The following is a 16,841-nucleotide window of genomic DNA, read 5'->3' on the forward strand; positions in this document are numbered from 1 at the left end:
ATTGATTGGGTGATTGATTGATTAATTGATAGACATGGCGTGAAACAAGGCTATGTCTTGGTTTCTGCCCTCTTCAGCTTATTTTTTGCATGTGCCCTCAACCATGCAGTGAAAGATTTTGGACCAAGGCATGTACCTGTGATATCTCCATGATGGATCACTGTTTGACCTTCGCCACCTGAATGCAAACAAAAAGACAGTAGAAAAACTCTTCCTCGAAGCCTTCTTCGCTGATAGCTGTGCACTTTTGGCCACCGCCGGATTAAGGGGGCCCAAGGGGCCCGGGCCCTGGGCCACCCACCAAGAGGGGTCCTTCCACCAGAGCAGCAGAAAGTTGAGCACAGGCACCCACCTGTGTGGAGAAAGGTATCCCTAATATTCAAAACTGTATCTGGAACATTAAACATATTCTATGAAAAATATTTTTTATTGAACTGACATCGTCATGATTACGGACATCCATGAAGCAGAAACGACTTGTAAATCTGGCTACCATGAGCATCGAGTCAGATATACTGCGTGAATTGGACTTTAATGACATCATCAGCGACTTTGCCGCACGAAAATCGAGAAAAGTTTCTGGACTGTAATGGTTATAACTCCATCCATTCTCTGATTTGAACTTTATTTACTTGTTAGTTATACTATACTTTTTCATGAAAAATTAAATAATTTTAACTGAATTTCTCTGTGTAAATAAATTTGGTAAGAACAACTTGTGTTCATTTCATTTCGTGTTTATGCATTACATATTACAGCATTGGATGAATAGTCCCCGTTCAGTATTTCCTAACTAAAAGTGTCCTATTTATATATTAGGATTTAGGTTACCAGTCTGTGGTGTATGCCATTGGGGGAGTTGGAAAGGGGCCTCCCTTCCAAGCGGGCCCCGGGCCTCCCACATGCTTAATCCAGCCGTGCTTTTGGCCCACACAGAAAATTATCTTCAACACATCGTTAACAGGTTTGCTGAGGCCTAGCAGTTGTTTGGACTGACTTTTAGTATTGAGAAAACTGAGATTCTTTATCAACCTGCACCTCACTCAGACACAACTGTTCCCAATATCTCTGTCAATGGCTCCAGGCTGAAAGTGTTGGAGAACTTCAGGTACTTGGGCAACACCATCTTCAGTGATGGATCATGGACAAAGAAAATCACTGATCAGATTTCAAAGGCGTGTCAGGCTCTTGGTCACTTACACACTACAGTGCTGCGGCATCACAACATTCGGTTGTCAACAAAACTGCTGGTGTACAGAGCAATAGTTTTCTCCTCCCTCCTGTACGGATGTGAAACCTGGATGCTGTACAGACGCCACGACAAGCAGCTTGAAATGTCTCACATGCGCTGCCTTTGCTCCATTCTGAAGATCCGATGGCAAGACAGAGTGTTAAACCTTCACGTCCTCAAAAGGGCCCATACCACCAGTATAGAAATGATGATCCTAAATGTGCAGTTACGTTGGACAGGCCTTGTTATCCGTATGGGTGATTCCAGAATCTTCCACCAGCTGCTGTACAGCAAACTCTCCATGGGCCATCGGCAGCAAGGTCACTCATGGAAACGCTATAAGGAAATTATTAAAACAAATCTACAATGCAGCAGTATCAGCCCAAAAGACCTTGAGAGAACTAGCAGCGACAGAACAAAGTGGCGGACTTCCATCAAGAATACCTGCATTACCATTGACGATGACTGCTGTCAGCACCTGTAGGAAGCATGAGAGATACTGCACCGAACTGCAACAGCACCTAGAGCCGTGACCTTTCCATGCACCATTTGAAGCAGGATATGTGCCTCAGATATCGGCCTCTACAGCCACCTGAAGACCCATAATAGGACCAGCTCATGATCAAATAAAAGTACCGTCTTGTTATCATGGTTTGTTACCGTAACACAGCAAAAACAGCACATGTAGCACAGATTTTTGTTAGAGCAAGTTGCCATTAAAATATTCTACCCTGAAGAAGAAAAAATTTCCAGTCCAATTTGGCCACCGGTTCCTGAGTTATGACTCATTTCTGAAGACAGGAAGTGACTTGACATGCACGTATATACAGCACCTGCTCCAGCTGAGGGCTGTCGCGCTGTGCGTTCTCTTTTTCATTTGCTTTGCACTCACTTCCTCGTGCTTCTCAATCGTTTCTTAACGCTTCGCACACGTTGCGATCATTTCAGGTAATCCGAGTGACGTTTATGTGTTGTTTTAGTCTAACTTTGTCACTACCAGCTGTCAAGGCGACATCAAAGGGCCCATGATGGTCCGTTTATGTGCTGTTCTAGTCTAACGTTGTCACTTGTATATTTTGCAGCTAACCAATTGATCGTGTTATCTGCAGCTTTGTGAATGGAACCCAAGTTGTCCACACGCAAGTCCGAGATATTAACCACTCAGCCACGGCAACTGACTGGGCGCTGGGAGCGGCGTCTTTTGGTCAAACTTTGATCGCTCATTAAATATAGTAAATGTTTTTCAATCATAATGGGACCAAGTTTTTTTTCACACCAGCGATTTTTTTGCGATTTTTGTGCCAGTTTTAGTGCGATTTGAATGTGTGGTTTCGGCTGCCCAAAATACACACACACACAGACACAGCTACTGCTATAGTATATTAGATATAAAGCTATCAAAAACTCTACTGTGAACGCAACCCTAGTTTCACGCACTCACACCGGGAGTGGCGTTTTTTGGTCAAACATTGATCACTCATTAAATAGAGTAAAAGTTTTTCAATCATGACGGGACCACGTTTTTTCACATCAGCGAAATTTTTGTGATTTTGTGCCAATGTTGGTGCTATTTGAATGTGTAGCTTTGGCTGCCCAAAATACACACACACACACACACACACACACACACACACACACACACACACACACACACACATGGCTACTGGTATAGTATATTATATATATATATATATATATATATATATATATATATATATAGATATATACACACACACACACACATGAGGGAGAGACAGTAGTAGAATGGATGTGGAAGATGTGCAGATTGGCCTGGGAGGAAGGTAAAGGCCTCGATGATTGGAAGTCAGGTATAGTTATTCCCTTATACAAAGGGAAAGGGGAAAAAGAAGTGTGTGGTAATCATAGGGACATTTGTCTATTAGTGTAACAAGAAAAGTATACGGTAGGATATTTATTGACAGAGTTAGGGAAATAACAGAGGAATTAGTTGGAGAAGAACAGGGAGGCTTTAGGAAGGGAAGAGGTTGTGTAGATCAGATATTCATTCTCATATCTTTAGTGGAAATGTGTTTAGAGAATTGAAAGAAGTATGTGGCCTTCATGGATATGGAGAAAGCATATGGCAGGATGGATAGACAAGGATTGTGGAAAGTATTAAGATTATATGGAGTAGATGGGAAGTTGCTGAATGCTGTGAAGAGTATGTATGAGGGTGCTAAGGCTGCAGTGCGTGTGGATAGTAAACTGTATGAGTTTTTCTATTTGAAGGTTGGGTTGAAACAGGGATATGTCATGTCTCCATGGTTGTTCAATCTGTATATGGATGGGGTAATAAAAGAGATAAAAGGTAGGGTAGTGGATGTTAGATGGCCCTAATGAGAGAGGGCAGTATTTGGAAACTCCCTGTACTGTTGTTTGCAGATGATACTGTGTTGTTAAGTGAAGACGAAGGGGAGCTGCAAGGCTTGGTGGATGAGTTTGGGAAAGTGTGTAAGAAACGGAATTTAAAGGTGAATGTAGGGAAGAGTAAAGTTATGGTGTTCGAGAGAGGTGAAGTCAGTGAATGTACAGTGAGGTTGGATGATGAGGAAATGGATAATGTGAGTATGTTTAAGTTCTTGCATAGTGTGATGAGTAAGGATGGAAGTCTGGAGGATGAAGTGCTTGAAACGGTGCAACAAGAAAGAAATGTTGCTGGTTCCTTGAAGGCAGTGATAAGAAACAGGGAAGTGTGCATGGAAGTGAAAAAGTTAATACATAACAGTATTGAATACCAACTCTGGCATATGGAGGTGAAGCTTGGACGTTGTTGGAGGGGCACAAGTCAAGAGTGAGAGCAGTGGAAATGAGTTATTTTAGAGGAGCCTGACAAATGTGGATGTAAAAGAGCGTTGTGGTGTGGATGTGGATGTGATAGGAAGCATTAGGAGAAACACACTGAGGTGGTTTGGTCATGTGGAGAGGATGGAGAGTGAGAGACTGACGAGGAGAGTGTATGTGAGTGGGGTGGAGGGGGAGAGAGGGAGGGGAAGGCCAAGGATGAGATGGAGGAATGGATTGGAGAGGTATATGAGAGAAGGTGGTATGAAGTGGGAGAAGGGCAGTGAAATGACGGGGGACAGGGTGACGTGTAGGCTATTTGTATGCGGCCAACCCGAATAAGGGATTAAGGTGTCTGGCATATATATATATATATATATATATATATATATATATATATATATATATATATATATATATATATATATATATAATATATATATATGGAGCCTCTGTGGTACAGTGGTAAAGTGTGCGTTTTGTTACACTGAAGAACGAGGGTTCGCGCCACGCCAGGGTACTAAACTTTGGGAGCGTTCTTCTGGCCACGTACTGCATTGGCGGACATCAGGGGTGCCGCGGTTGAACCAGTGTCGCATAATATAAATTATGCTTGTACCCAGTCGGCTTGCGTGGGCCGATTACACTTGGTTCACAGACTACACACACATCCAAAGCCACTCCAACACTACAACACACTTACAAGCACTTCTCACCCTACGTACAAGGTCTACCAGACAGCCTAAGCCACTTGTAGTCAGGTGGCTTAGCGGCAAATTTTGCCATTATCGTTACCCGGAGGATAAAAGCACCGAATTGGTATGAGGCTTCCTTGGGGTCTAATGATGAACTTTAGAAGGGGTGCCCTCTGGAAAATTTAAAAAAATATAGATACCCTATACTGAAGGTGGAAAATTGGCATTTTTCTAAAATATTAAAAATCGTGATTAGATGATATTGGTTGAAGATACATAAAATTTGATACCATACTTCTGATAGGAAATTAAATTTTACATTTTTTTTTTTCTATGCACTTTCTTGATCCGATTCACCATTTATGAGATAATGAGGTTTTTTGAGTTTTTCAGTTTTTTTTTTAATTGTAATAAAAGTATACTGGTTAAAGATATATTAAATTTGAACCACTGTTAGAAAAGAAATTAAATTTTGCATCCTTTTTATTCGTGACAATTTTTTATTTTTAAATCAGATTCACCGTTTACGAGATATTGAGGGTTTTTTAGGTGTTGAGTAAATATTTCATAAAATTTTCCCATTTAAAAGATTATCATCATTATAGGCATTACATGGATAGGAAATTGCACTCTGTACTGCGATATTTTATTATTATTAATGAAACAGCCATTAAAAATACATATTTTCACAAAAAAATGTACTAGACTAAACTTTTATAAAAGTAACTACAATCATTGTAGGCAAAGAACTTCATATTTTTTTACTGTAAATTATGATGTTTATGAAAACTGGCTGAAATCAATTCAGTATCTCCCACAGGAACTAATAAGCAAATGCCTACACTATATCCCCCAGTGCCATCAGCTTCTCCTCTTTAGACTGTTGTCCTATTTTTTCTAATACATTTGCACTTACAAAGTGGTGAACAATCTACATTTGCTTTAACACACTTGCAGACGGAGCAGTCCCCTTTGCAGGAGCGTTTGATCAGTTCCCTGCACGATCTGGACACTTCTGGAATAGTCATTCAAAATGGTACCCATGACCCAGATACCTTGGTCCAGGCAAAATCCTGTTGGGAAGGAACCACAAGCTGTTTCTCTGTTAGTCGTCCAGATTCCTGCTTGATAAACTGTGCGGTGGACATGCTGCAGGAGCGCATCACTGGTGGGTGGCAGTCTGTCCATTGCCCGATTCTTCTGACAAAAGAGTCCCCTTCTTGTTTCATTGACTGAACTCAAAGGGCTGGTTCTGTCATACAATATGACAGTCAATCTCTCTAGCTTCTTGAAATGTTCATCTTTGACATCCAGCAACTGGAATGGACGACCAGCGAGATACACATAAACCTGCCAAGCCTGCCAAACCGACTTCTTACCCTTGCCATTGAAGGCAGAGGTTGTGTCGCAACCTGAAAATGCATGGAACACAGTTAATGCTCGTGATTTTGGCTCACTGAGGCTTGCACAAATGGAGTTTATGTGGTAAAACATGTAGTTTTTGCCCATACCAAAGGCTACCCATATGTTGACGAAAGGACAAGTCGCAATCAGGTCATGAAATATGCCTGCAAAGATTACTATATCGTCTGTGTCTACAGTAAGCACTTGAATAGTCTTTGCTCCATGCTCCAATGCATGCACTACATGGACCACTATTGGGGTGTCTGCCTTCTCATGATTACAGTTTTGCATGGGGGTGCTGGCACTGATAGACTCCACAGTTTCCCTGAGATAACATATACGGCTTTGGCTGGTGGCCAGTTGAACTCTTTAATTTTAGCAGTCAAAAAGGAAAACAGCTCCTCCTTGTTGGTTGGGTCGCGAAGGAAGTCCATTCAATTGCCTGGCAGTTTTGTCGTGCCTGACACCTTCCCGAATAGTGGTCCATGTAGTGCATGCATTGGAGCATGGAGCAAAGACTTCAAGTGCTTACTGTAGACACAGACGATATAGTCATCCTTGCAGGCATATTTCATGACCTGATTGCGACTTGTCCTTTCGTCAACATATGGGTAGCCTTTGGTATGGGCAAAAACTACATGTTTTACCACATAAACTCCATTTGTGCAAGCCTCAGTGAGCCAAAATCACGAGCATTAACTGTGTTCCATGCATTTTCAGGTTGCGACACAACCTCTGCCTTCAATGGCAAGGGTAAGAAGTCGGTTTGGCAGGCTTGGCAGGTTTATGTGTATCTCGCTGGTCGTCCATTCCAGTTGCTGGATGTCAAAGATGAACATTTCAAGAAGCTAGAGAGATTGACTGTCATATTGTATAACAGAACCAGCCCTTTGAGTCCAGTCAATGAAACAAGAAGGGGACTCTTTTGTCAGAAGAATCGGGCAATGGACAGACTGCCACCCACCAGTGATGCGCTCCAGCATGTCCACCGCACAGTTTATCAAGCAGGAATCTGGACGACTAACAGAGAAACAGCTTGTGGTTCCTTCCCCACAGGATTTTGCCTGGACCAAGGTATCTGGGTCATGGGTACCATTTTGAATGACTATTCCAGAAGTGTCCAGATCGTGCAGGGAACTGATCAAACGCTCCTGCAAAGGGGACTGCTCCGTCTGCAAGTGTGTTAAAGCAAATGTAGATTGTTCACCACTTTGTAAGTGCAAATGTATTAGAAAAATAGGACAACAGTCTAAAGAGGAGAAGCTGATGGCACTGGGGGATATAGTGTAGGCATTTGCTTATTAGTTCCTGTGGGAGATACTGAATTGATTTCAGCCAGTTTTCATAAACATCATAATTTACAGTAAAAAAATATGAAGTTCTTTGCCTACAATGATTGTAGTTACTTTTATAAAAGTTTAGTCTAGTACATTTTTTTGTGAAAATATGTATTTTTTATGGCTGTTTCATTAATAATAATAAAATATCGCAGTACAGAGTGCAATTTCCTATCCATGTAATGCCTATAATGATGATAATCTTTTAAATGGGAAAATTTTATGAAATATTTACTCAACACCTAAAAAATCCTCAATATCTCGTAAACGCTGAATCAGATCAAAAAATTGTCACGAATAAAAAAGATGCAAACCTTTATTCCTTTCAAACAGTAGTTTCAAATTTAATATATCTTTAACCAATATAGTTTTATTACAATTAAAAAAAAAAAACAAATACTAAAAAAAAACACATTATATCATAAACGGTAAATCGGATCAAAAAAGTGCATAGAACAAAAACAATGTAAAGTTTAATTTCCTTTCAAGAATGTGGCATCAAATTTTATGTATCTTCAACCAATATCGTCTAATCACGATGTTTATTATCTTAGAAAAATGCCCATTTTTCCACCTTCAGTATAGAGTATCTATATCTTTTTTAAAATTTTCCTGAGGGCACCCCTTCTAAAATTCATCATTAGACCCTAAGGAAGCCTCATACCAAATTCGGTGCTTTAATCCGCCGTGTAACGAAAATATCGCCATGCTACCTGACTATTTGTAGAGTTACATTGGCTGTATTGTCCACGCTTCGGTTGGGATAGGCCGGTCCTGCAGTGGACACTCAAACTGCTGATGAGATGAGATGGGATGTATATATATATATATATATATATATATATATATATATATATATATATATATATATATATATATATATATATTTATATTTATATATATACATTATGTATGCTTGGGGTTTCATTTGTCTTGGAAAGTTCATATTACATCTCTAGTAAAATCTGCTTCCAAGAGATTGGGTGTGCTAAGCCGACTCCGTTCCTTCTTTACCCCTGCCCAATTGTTGACTCTATACAGGGGATTTAACCACCTCTGCGTGGAGTACAACTCTTATGCGTGGGGAGGCTCCCAACATACAGCTCTTCTCAATAGGGTGAAGTCATAGGCTTTTCGTCTCATTAACTCTCCCCTATTACTGACTCCCTTCAACCTCTGTCTCTTCGCTGCACTGTTGCATCTTTATCTCTTTTCTATCGCTACTTCAATGGTCACTGTTCCTCTGAACTGTCTGCATGCATTCCTCCACCTCTACGACGGGCGAGTAGCACTCATCTAGCAGCAAACTCTCACCCTTTTTCTGTCCAACTCTCTAATGCAAGAGTTAACCGTTACTCCCAGTCCTTCATTTATGCAACATGTCAGCTCTGGAACTGTCTATCTCTGTTTGTATTTCCTGCTTCCTATGATCTCCAGTCTTTCAAACGCAGTGTGTCCAGGCACCTCGAAATGAATGAATCTTGAATTTGGCTCTCTCTTGTATTTTGTTTTTCTCTTGGAAGGAACAGTTTTGTGGGCTCGTTGCTTTTTGTTCCTTCTTCCTCACGTAAATATATATATATATATATATATATATATATATATATATATATATATAAATAGGTATGTATATCCATCATCCAATCCAAAATTGTCCAATGAGGAGTGTAGGAGCCGGGCGCTAGGCAGTTAGTCCCGACATTTAAGATGAGAGTGACCAGCTGCACACATCATTGAGTGGCATTACATGAGCAATCAACCCCAACCACCCGTGGGATATACGAGTAAACCTTCACCGGCTAAATCCGATTGGAGCTCAATAATTACCCACTAAACCACCAGGCGCCAAAATTTGGTTATATGGTTTCCACCCAGTGTAGTACAGTAAATGGTTTCCTGGAGTACAGAAAACCATTTGGCTTGTCACTCAGTGTTGAGTCACCCACAGTCAGAAGGAAGAGGAAAGAATGAAGGAAAGAAAGACAGAAGAGGGAGTGTAAAGCTACCCGTAGGCAGAAAGGTATGGAAAGAATGAAGGAAAAGAAGACAGAAGAGGATGGAAGGAAAGAAGGATGGAGGAATGGAAAGGGCATACACCCGACAGCAGCACTACATCGAGTGAGTAGTGCTGCTGTCGGAATTGGATATATATATATATATATATATATATATATATATATATATATATATATATATATATATATATATATATATATATATATATATATATATATATATATATATATTGTGTGTGTGTGTGTGTGTAAATTAAATAACTTAAACAGTTTTTGTGCGATTTTTACCAAACCTGATAGAAGGTTTGAGGGTCAACCAAGTGGCTGACCTTTTTTTTTTTTTAGTAAAGCTCTAGTTCAAAGGTCAACATCACATTGCAAAGTCAACTTGTACAGTTTTGATTCTGATCCGGTTTAGACCAAGCTGGTGGATGAGATGAGGTTCAGCCACAGCGTTAACTTTTTGTAGCAAAATAAGGTAAAGGTTAAGATTACATGGCAAGATGAACTTAAACAGATCTAAACGATGGTATTTGTGATATTTCAGTGCAAAGCAAAAAGGAAGTGATTAGATTTTGGGAATAATCCGCCAAAGGCCCAAACATGATGGAAAGTCTGAGGGTCAGCCAAGAGTGAAGAGGTCTATTTTTAAAAACAATGGGTCAGTGGTCAGTGCCACAGAACAAATTCAATTCAACAGTCTTAATTTCATTTGACCAAGCTTAATGTAACGATTTAGACCCGGGCAAGAACGAAGTAACTGGATTTTTAGAACAACCGACCAAAGGGCAAGGTAACAGGGCATAGTGAAATGTTTGACCCTTAGACCAGTAGTGTGGAGAGGGTGTTCTACTCTCTGAAAACCCCTCCTTGTCAGGCTATGTTCATCCCTTGACCATGTAATGGCACGTGCTAGGTATAAGTTTACTTTTTCAACGAAGTTATAACCATGATAGTTTTACATAGGCTACTTATCACATGAATCAAACTTGCTAATCTCGCCCTGTATATAAATCTCCTGCAATGCCTGTCAGTCTGTCCCGAACAGATCAAGATGATCGCATATCATTTCTTAATTTTCGGGTGACCGTGATCAAAAGACATTCATGTTGGCTTCAAACAATTTCACTAAGAACCGACTCCCTAAGCTGAATAGAATCGAGCGATAGTAGCAAGGATAAAATAATTATTACGATATCGCACTGCAGCGATTGTTGAATTTTGCTTCTAACTCCTTCAGAGTGTTGTTTCAGATCAACTGGCGGTAGCAAGTACGAAATAAGAAAGGTGTCATTGTACAGAAGGGATTAACTTACCTCAACAACGGCCCTTCTTTCCATCCCAGGTCTCTCCCTTGTATACGAGTATACTCCTCAGCCTCCAGTCACGGTCTCATCCTTGGCGTACCTCCCTTCCTTCCCCGATCCACTTCACCGTTTTTCGACTTAATCAGTCAGTTGCAGTTTTCACCACAGCCCAACTCAGGTTCTGTCAAATCATACTCAGCTCCTGTCCTTCATCTCCCACGTAGACCAGCTCTTCGTTTTCCTCTGTTCACTTTACAGATATTCAGACTGAGACATCCTGGTACTGATCATCATTTCATCCCAGTTCACTTTGGCTGGATGAATCACTCTTACGTGAAAATGAAAAACGGTAAATAAAAGCCACACTTGTAGACAAAGAATATTTTTAACAAACGGTTTCGATGAACACTATCTCCATTATCAGTGGCCTTGACGACTGACGATGGCGGCAATGTCCACCGAAACTGTTTAGTAAATATATTCTTCGTCTACAAGTGTGGGTTTTATTTACTGCCAGATCACTTTCCTACATGTCTTACTCATATGTTTCTCTGTCTCACCTGTGGTCTACCTCTCCTCCTGCCCCTGTCCATTTCACCATTATAGCCTATATCCATACATTTTGAATACATGGGCCGGATAAATCTGTTGTTATGTACTGTATATACTCGTCTAGAGAGAGAGAAAGAGAGAGAAACAAACAGACAGACAGAGGGGTTACAGGTAAACTCCGAAAAACAACTTACCGAAAGCCAGACACTCGAGGAAGAGAAAAACAGGGTCAGTGTTTGTCAAAGCACAAATTGGAGTTCTGACTCACAGAATCCCATTAAATTTTTCTGCACTTACGGTTGTGCATATTCTTTTCTAGTGTGTTGTGCTTGGAAGTGAATTTGATATAATTTAGTCATAATTTGGAAACAGTACAGAACAGGATAATCTTGATATTATCATAAGTCCTTTTAAGCATCATTCGGGATTAGCGCTTCATACTATAAGAGGAACACAGGTACCAGGATACGTGAATCCTTTTTCTCTCTGATAAAATGTTAATATAAAGGTAACAGGAGTTTTTGTTAAAACTCTCAAGTGTTGCTGTACGGCGGTCAGTTATGAAGTTGATATCAGTTCAAACAAAAACTGCAATTGCTTAGAATGAAGCAAAGCAGTTTTAATAGAGCAAATTATAAAGATATATACGAATACACTCATTTCTGAGGGGAATGACAAAGGGTTGAAGAAAAAGAGAGCATTTAAATCTTTTTTCTTCGTGGCGTTCGTTTCTTCGTGGCGTTCGTCGAGCTGTGTCTCAGAACGTTTGTATATAATTTTTCTGTGTAATGCAGAGCAGCCGTTTTAACACTATCTATCTATCTATCTATCTATCTATCTATCTATCTATCTATCTATATATATATATATATATATATATATGTATATATATGACACAAGGGATGCTGTGGTTGAACCAATGTCGCTTACTGTAAAGTACTATATGCTTGCACCCAATCGGCTTGGGTGGGCCGATTACACATGGTTCACAGACTACACACACATCCAAAGCCACTCCAACACTACAATTACACTTACAAGCACTTCTCACCCTACATACAATCTCTACTAGACAGCCTACGCCACTTGGTAGAGATACATTGGCTGTACCGTCCCGACTTCGGTCGGGATAGGCCGGTCCTGCAGTGGATACTCAAACGGCTGATGATGATGATGATGATGATATATATATATATATATATATATATATATATATATATATATATATATATATATATATATATATATATATCTTTGTGATATGTGGGGGCGCTTGCCATCCGCTCACTCGATGCAGTGCTGCTCTCGGGTGTCTGCCCTTTTCTCTCCATCCTTCTTTCCTTCATTCTTTTCTTGTCCTTCTGCTTACGGGTGACTTTACACTCCCTCTTCTGCCTTTCTTACCTTCATTCTTTCCACTTCCTTCAGCCTGTGGGTGACTCTACACTGCGTGACAAGCCAAATGGTTTCCTGTGCACCAGGAAACCATTTACTGCGCTGGGTGGTAACCATATAACCAAATTTTGGGGCCTGGTGGTTTAGTGGGTAATTATTGCGCTCCAGTCGGATTGAGCCGGTGAAGGCTTATATCCAAGGGGTGGTTGAGGTTGATTGCTCACGTAATGTCACTCATGGATGTGTGAGGCTGGTCACTCTCAACTTAAATGTCGGGACCAACTGCTTAGCCCCTGGCTCCTACGCTCCTCATGGGGCAATGTAGGATTGGATGATGGATATATATATATATATATAGCCCGACGCCCAAATCCCGCAAAGGGTGGCCGCAGACAAAACGCCTCCAAGTCACTCTGTCACCCACCATTTGACTACCCTCCCCCAACTCCCCCTCCCTCATATACCTCTCAACTCCATCCCTCCACCTCATCCTCGGTCTACCCCTCCCTCTCCCTCCCTCCACCTCACCTACATACACCCTCTTAGTCAGTCTTTCATTCTCCATTCTCTCCACATGTCCAAACCACCTCAGTGTATTTCTCCTAATCTTTTCAACCACATCCACATCTACCCCACAACGTTCCTTCACTTCTTCATTCGTCAACCTGTCCCTCCACGTCACTACACATGTTCCTCTCAAGTAACTCATTTCCACTGCTCTCACTCTTGACTTGTTCCCCTCTTGCAAGGTCCACGCCTCGCTTCCATACGTCAGGGTAGGGATCACATTACCATCATGCAGTGACTTCTTAACTTCCATACTCACCTCCCTATTTCTCATCACTGCTTTCAGTGTACCAACAACCTTTCTTCCCTGCTGTACCCTTTCACGTACTTCATCCCCCAAAGTTCCATCCTTACTCATCACACTACCGAAGTACTTGAATGCACTCACATTCTCCATATCCTCACCATTCAACCTCACTGCACACTCTGTGACTTCATTCCTCTCAAACACCATAACTTTACTTTTGTTTACATTGACTTTCAGCTTCCTCCTCCTACACACTGTCCCAAATTCATTCACCAAACCTTGCAACTCCCATTCATCTTCACTCAACAATACTGTATCATCAGCAAACAGCAACACCGGAAGCTTCCAAATCTCACCCTCATTCATTAGGGCCACCCCCACATCCACTGCCCTACCTTGCACCTCCTTTACAACCCCATCCATATATATATTAAACAGCCATGGAGACATCACACACCCCTGTTTCAGTCCCACATTGAGATCAAAGAACTCACTCAGCTCACCATCCACTCGCACCATAGCCCTAGCTCCCTCGTACATACTCTTCACAGCACTCAACAATTTCCCCTCCACTCCATATATTCTTAATACCTTCCACATACCTTGCCTATCTATTCTGTCATAAGCTTTCTCCAAGTCCATGAAGGCAGCATACACTTTCCTTCCCTTCTCTAAATACTTCTCCACAAAACATCTTAGAACAAATATCTGATCTACACACCCTTTTCACTTCCTAAATCCCCCTTGTTCTTCTCCAACTAGCTCCTCTGTCATATGCCTAACCCTATCAATGAGTATTCTACCATATATTTTACCAGTCACACTAAGAAGGCAAATACCCCTATGGTTACCACATACTTCTCTCTCCCCTTTTCCTTTGTACAGAGGAACAATTATACCTGATTTCCAGTCCTCTGGAACCCTTCCCTCTTCCCAAGCCAATCTACACAACTTCCATATCCACTCCACAACAATCTCACCCCCATACCTTAGCATTTCACCACACACTCCATCAATTCCTGGGGCCTTTCCCAGCTTATTCTTTTTCATCGCTTCCACTACTTCCGACCTACTGATCTCTTCCTCCCTCCTCTCATCTCTTCTTCTCCCAGCCATTCCCCAACCACTTATCACACTGCTCTCACTCTCTACATTCAACAAATCCTCAAAGTGCTCCTTCCATCTCCTCAATTTCTCTCTCTTCTCCACCAACAATCTATTATTCCTATCTTTCACTCCCCTACTATTTCCCCTTTCACACTGCCTTACTTTCTCTACCTCCTTCCAAAACAATTTCTTACTCTCCCTCCATTTCACACTCAGATTCCTCCCAAACTCTTCATCCACTTTCTTCTTACTCTCCTTCACCAGTCTCTTAACCTCCCTTCTCCTGCTCACATATACCTCTCTCTTCTCTCTCTCATCTTCTCCCCTACCTCTACTCGCTAACCATTCACCATATGCCTTCTTCTTTTGTTCCACAGCTCGTTTCACCTCATCATTCCACCATGCTGTCCCTTGCACACCCTTGCATCTCCTCCTCACTCCACAAACCGCCTCACACGCTGCGCTTATCTCTTCCGTGAATATCTTACTTACGTCTTCCACCCCTTCCATCTGCTCTAGCTCATACCTTCCCAATCTTTCTTCCACTATGCTCTTATACTCTGTCATTTTCTCACTATCTTGCAATTTCTCCACTCTTCTCACAGGAGCTTCTTCCTCCTGTCTTCCCCTTCGTCTCCTCAACCACTTTCTTTGCAGCTCTACCTTGGCCATCACTAAGTGATGGTCCGAGACTCCATTCCCTCACCCTCTCCACACTCTTGCATCCAACACTTGTCTTCTCATTCGCTCATCCACACACATATATATATATATATATATATATATATATATATATATATATATATATATATCTATATTCTCACAGTATTATGGTCCTAATCCTCTAATATTCAGTATAGCCCTTCTGCATCTATCCAGCAGTCATTTCAATCCACATTGGAGTACTGCTTTCATGTATGGCACTACACATACATTACATATTACTTGAAGGAAAGAAAGACTTTTTTCTCAAATTAATTCCCTCTCACTGACTTCCTGCATCACTCACTGCTGTCATTAATACCCTGGGCACTTCGTTGAGTTCAGCCTATAGCCTCCCATGAACTGCTGGGAATTCAATAAATTCCTTCACTATGAGTCTCTCCTGAACCGAATAAAATTTGTTGCCACTGACAAAAATGGAATGAAAAAGATGCAATCGTAAAGGACGAGTTTAGAGTATCAGGAAGCACCAATCTGTCTAATACAAAATTAATGCGCAATTTTTCGGTGTGTTTAGGTCCACAACTGACTGTACGGTACTCGTGTTTAGAACAATCCGGCTCAGTAATCCTCCTCCCATATCAAGCTATCACTAAAAAGCAACTTATTGAAACATCCCGAACTTGCCAGATTTTAACTTTACGCTTTAGTCTGAATTAATTATGGAGTAACAAACTTTGCAAGTAGTGATGCTAGGTTCTCTCTTTTTTTTTTTTTTCAGAAAAAATAATAGATACATAAACAGTTAATTAAATGACTGAAACAAAATAGCCATCGTAAATGAAGAAACCTATAATGGCATCTAAATTTAACACACCTCTGCTAATTAGCCCCACTTACCTTTACTAACCCCACACACCTACACTGACTATTACTACACACCTACACTAACACCACACACCTACACTAACTAACCCCACACATGTACACTAACACCACACACCTACACTAACTAACACCACACACCTACACTAACTAACACCACACACCTACACCAAAACCACACACCTACACTAATACCACACACCTACACTAACACCACACACCTACACTAACACCACACACCTACACTAACACCACACACCTACACTAGCACCACACACCTACACTAACACCACACACATACTCTAACACCACACACCTACACTAACACCACACACTTACACTAACACCACACACATACTCTAACACCACACACATACTCTAACACCACACACATACTCTAACACCACACACCTACACTAACACCACACACTTACACAAACTAGCAACACACACCTACATTAATCCCACACACACAAACTAGCAACACACACCTTCACTTACTAACACCACACACCTACATTAACCCTACACACCTACACTAACCCCACACACCTACACAAACTAGCAACACACACCTACACTAACTAACACCACACACCTACACTAAGTAGCACCACACACCTACACTAACTAA

The 16,841-nt window shown here is 41.1% G+C and overlaps 1 protein-coding gene across 1 annotated transcript; it reads left to right on the forward strand.

Annotated features, from left to right (window-relative positions):
• The first annotated feature begins 494 nt into the window (after positions 1 to 494).
• On the forward strand, positions 495 to 1,715 carry LOC145401985 (uncharacterized). The gene is made up of 2 exons (XM_080274087.1): positions 495 to 586; positions 1,085 to 1,715. The coding sequence occupies exons 1-2, from the start codon at positions 495 to 497 to the stop codon at positions 1,713 to 1,715; spliced, it is 723 nt and encodes a 240-aa protein (XP_080130213.1).
• Positions 1,716 to 16,841: the final 15,126 nt, after the last annotated feature.

This window comes from Coenobita brevimanus, chromosome 57, assembly GCF_032717465.1.
Source record: "Coenobita brevimanus isolate Jiangsu-jjx chromosome 57, ASM3271746v2, whole genome shotgun sequence".
Lineage (NCBI taxonomy): Eukaryota > Metazoa > Arthropoda > Malacostraca > Decapoda > Coenobitidae > Coenobita > Coenobita brevimanus.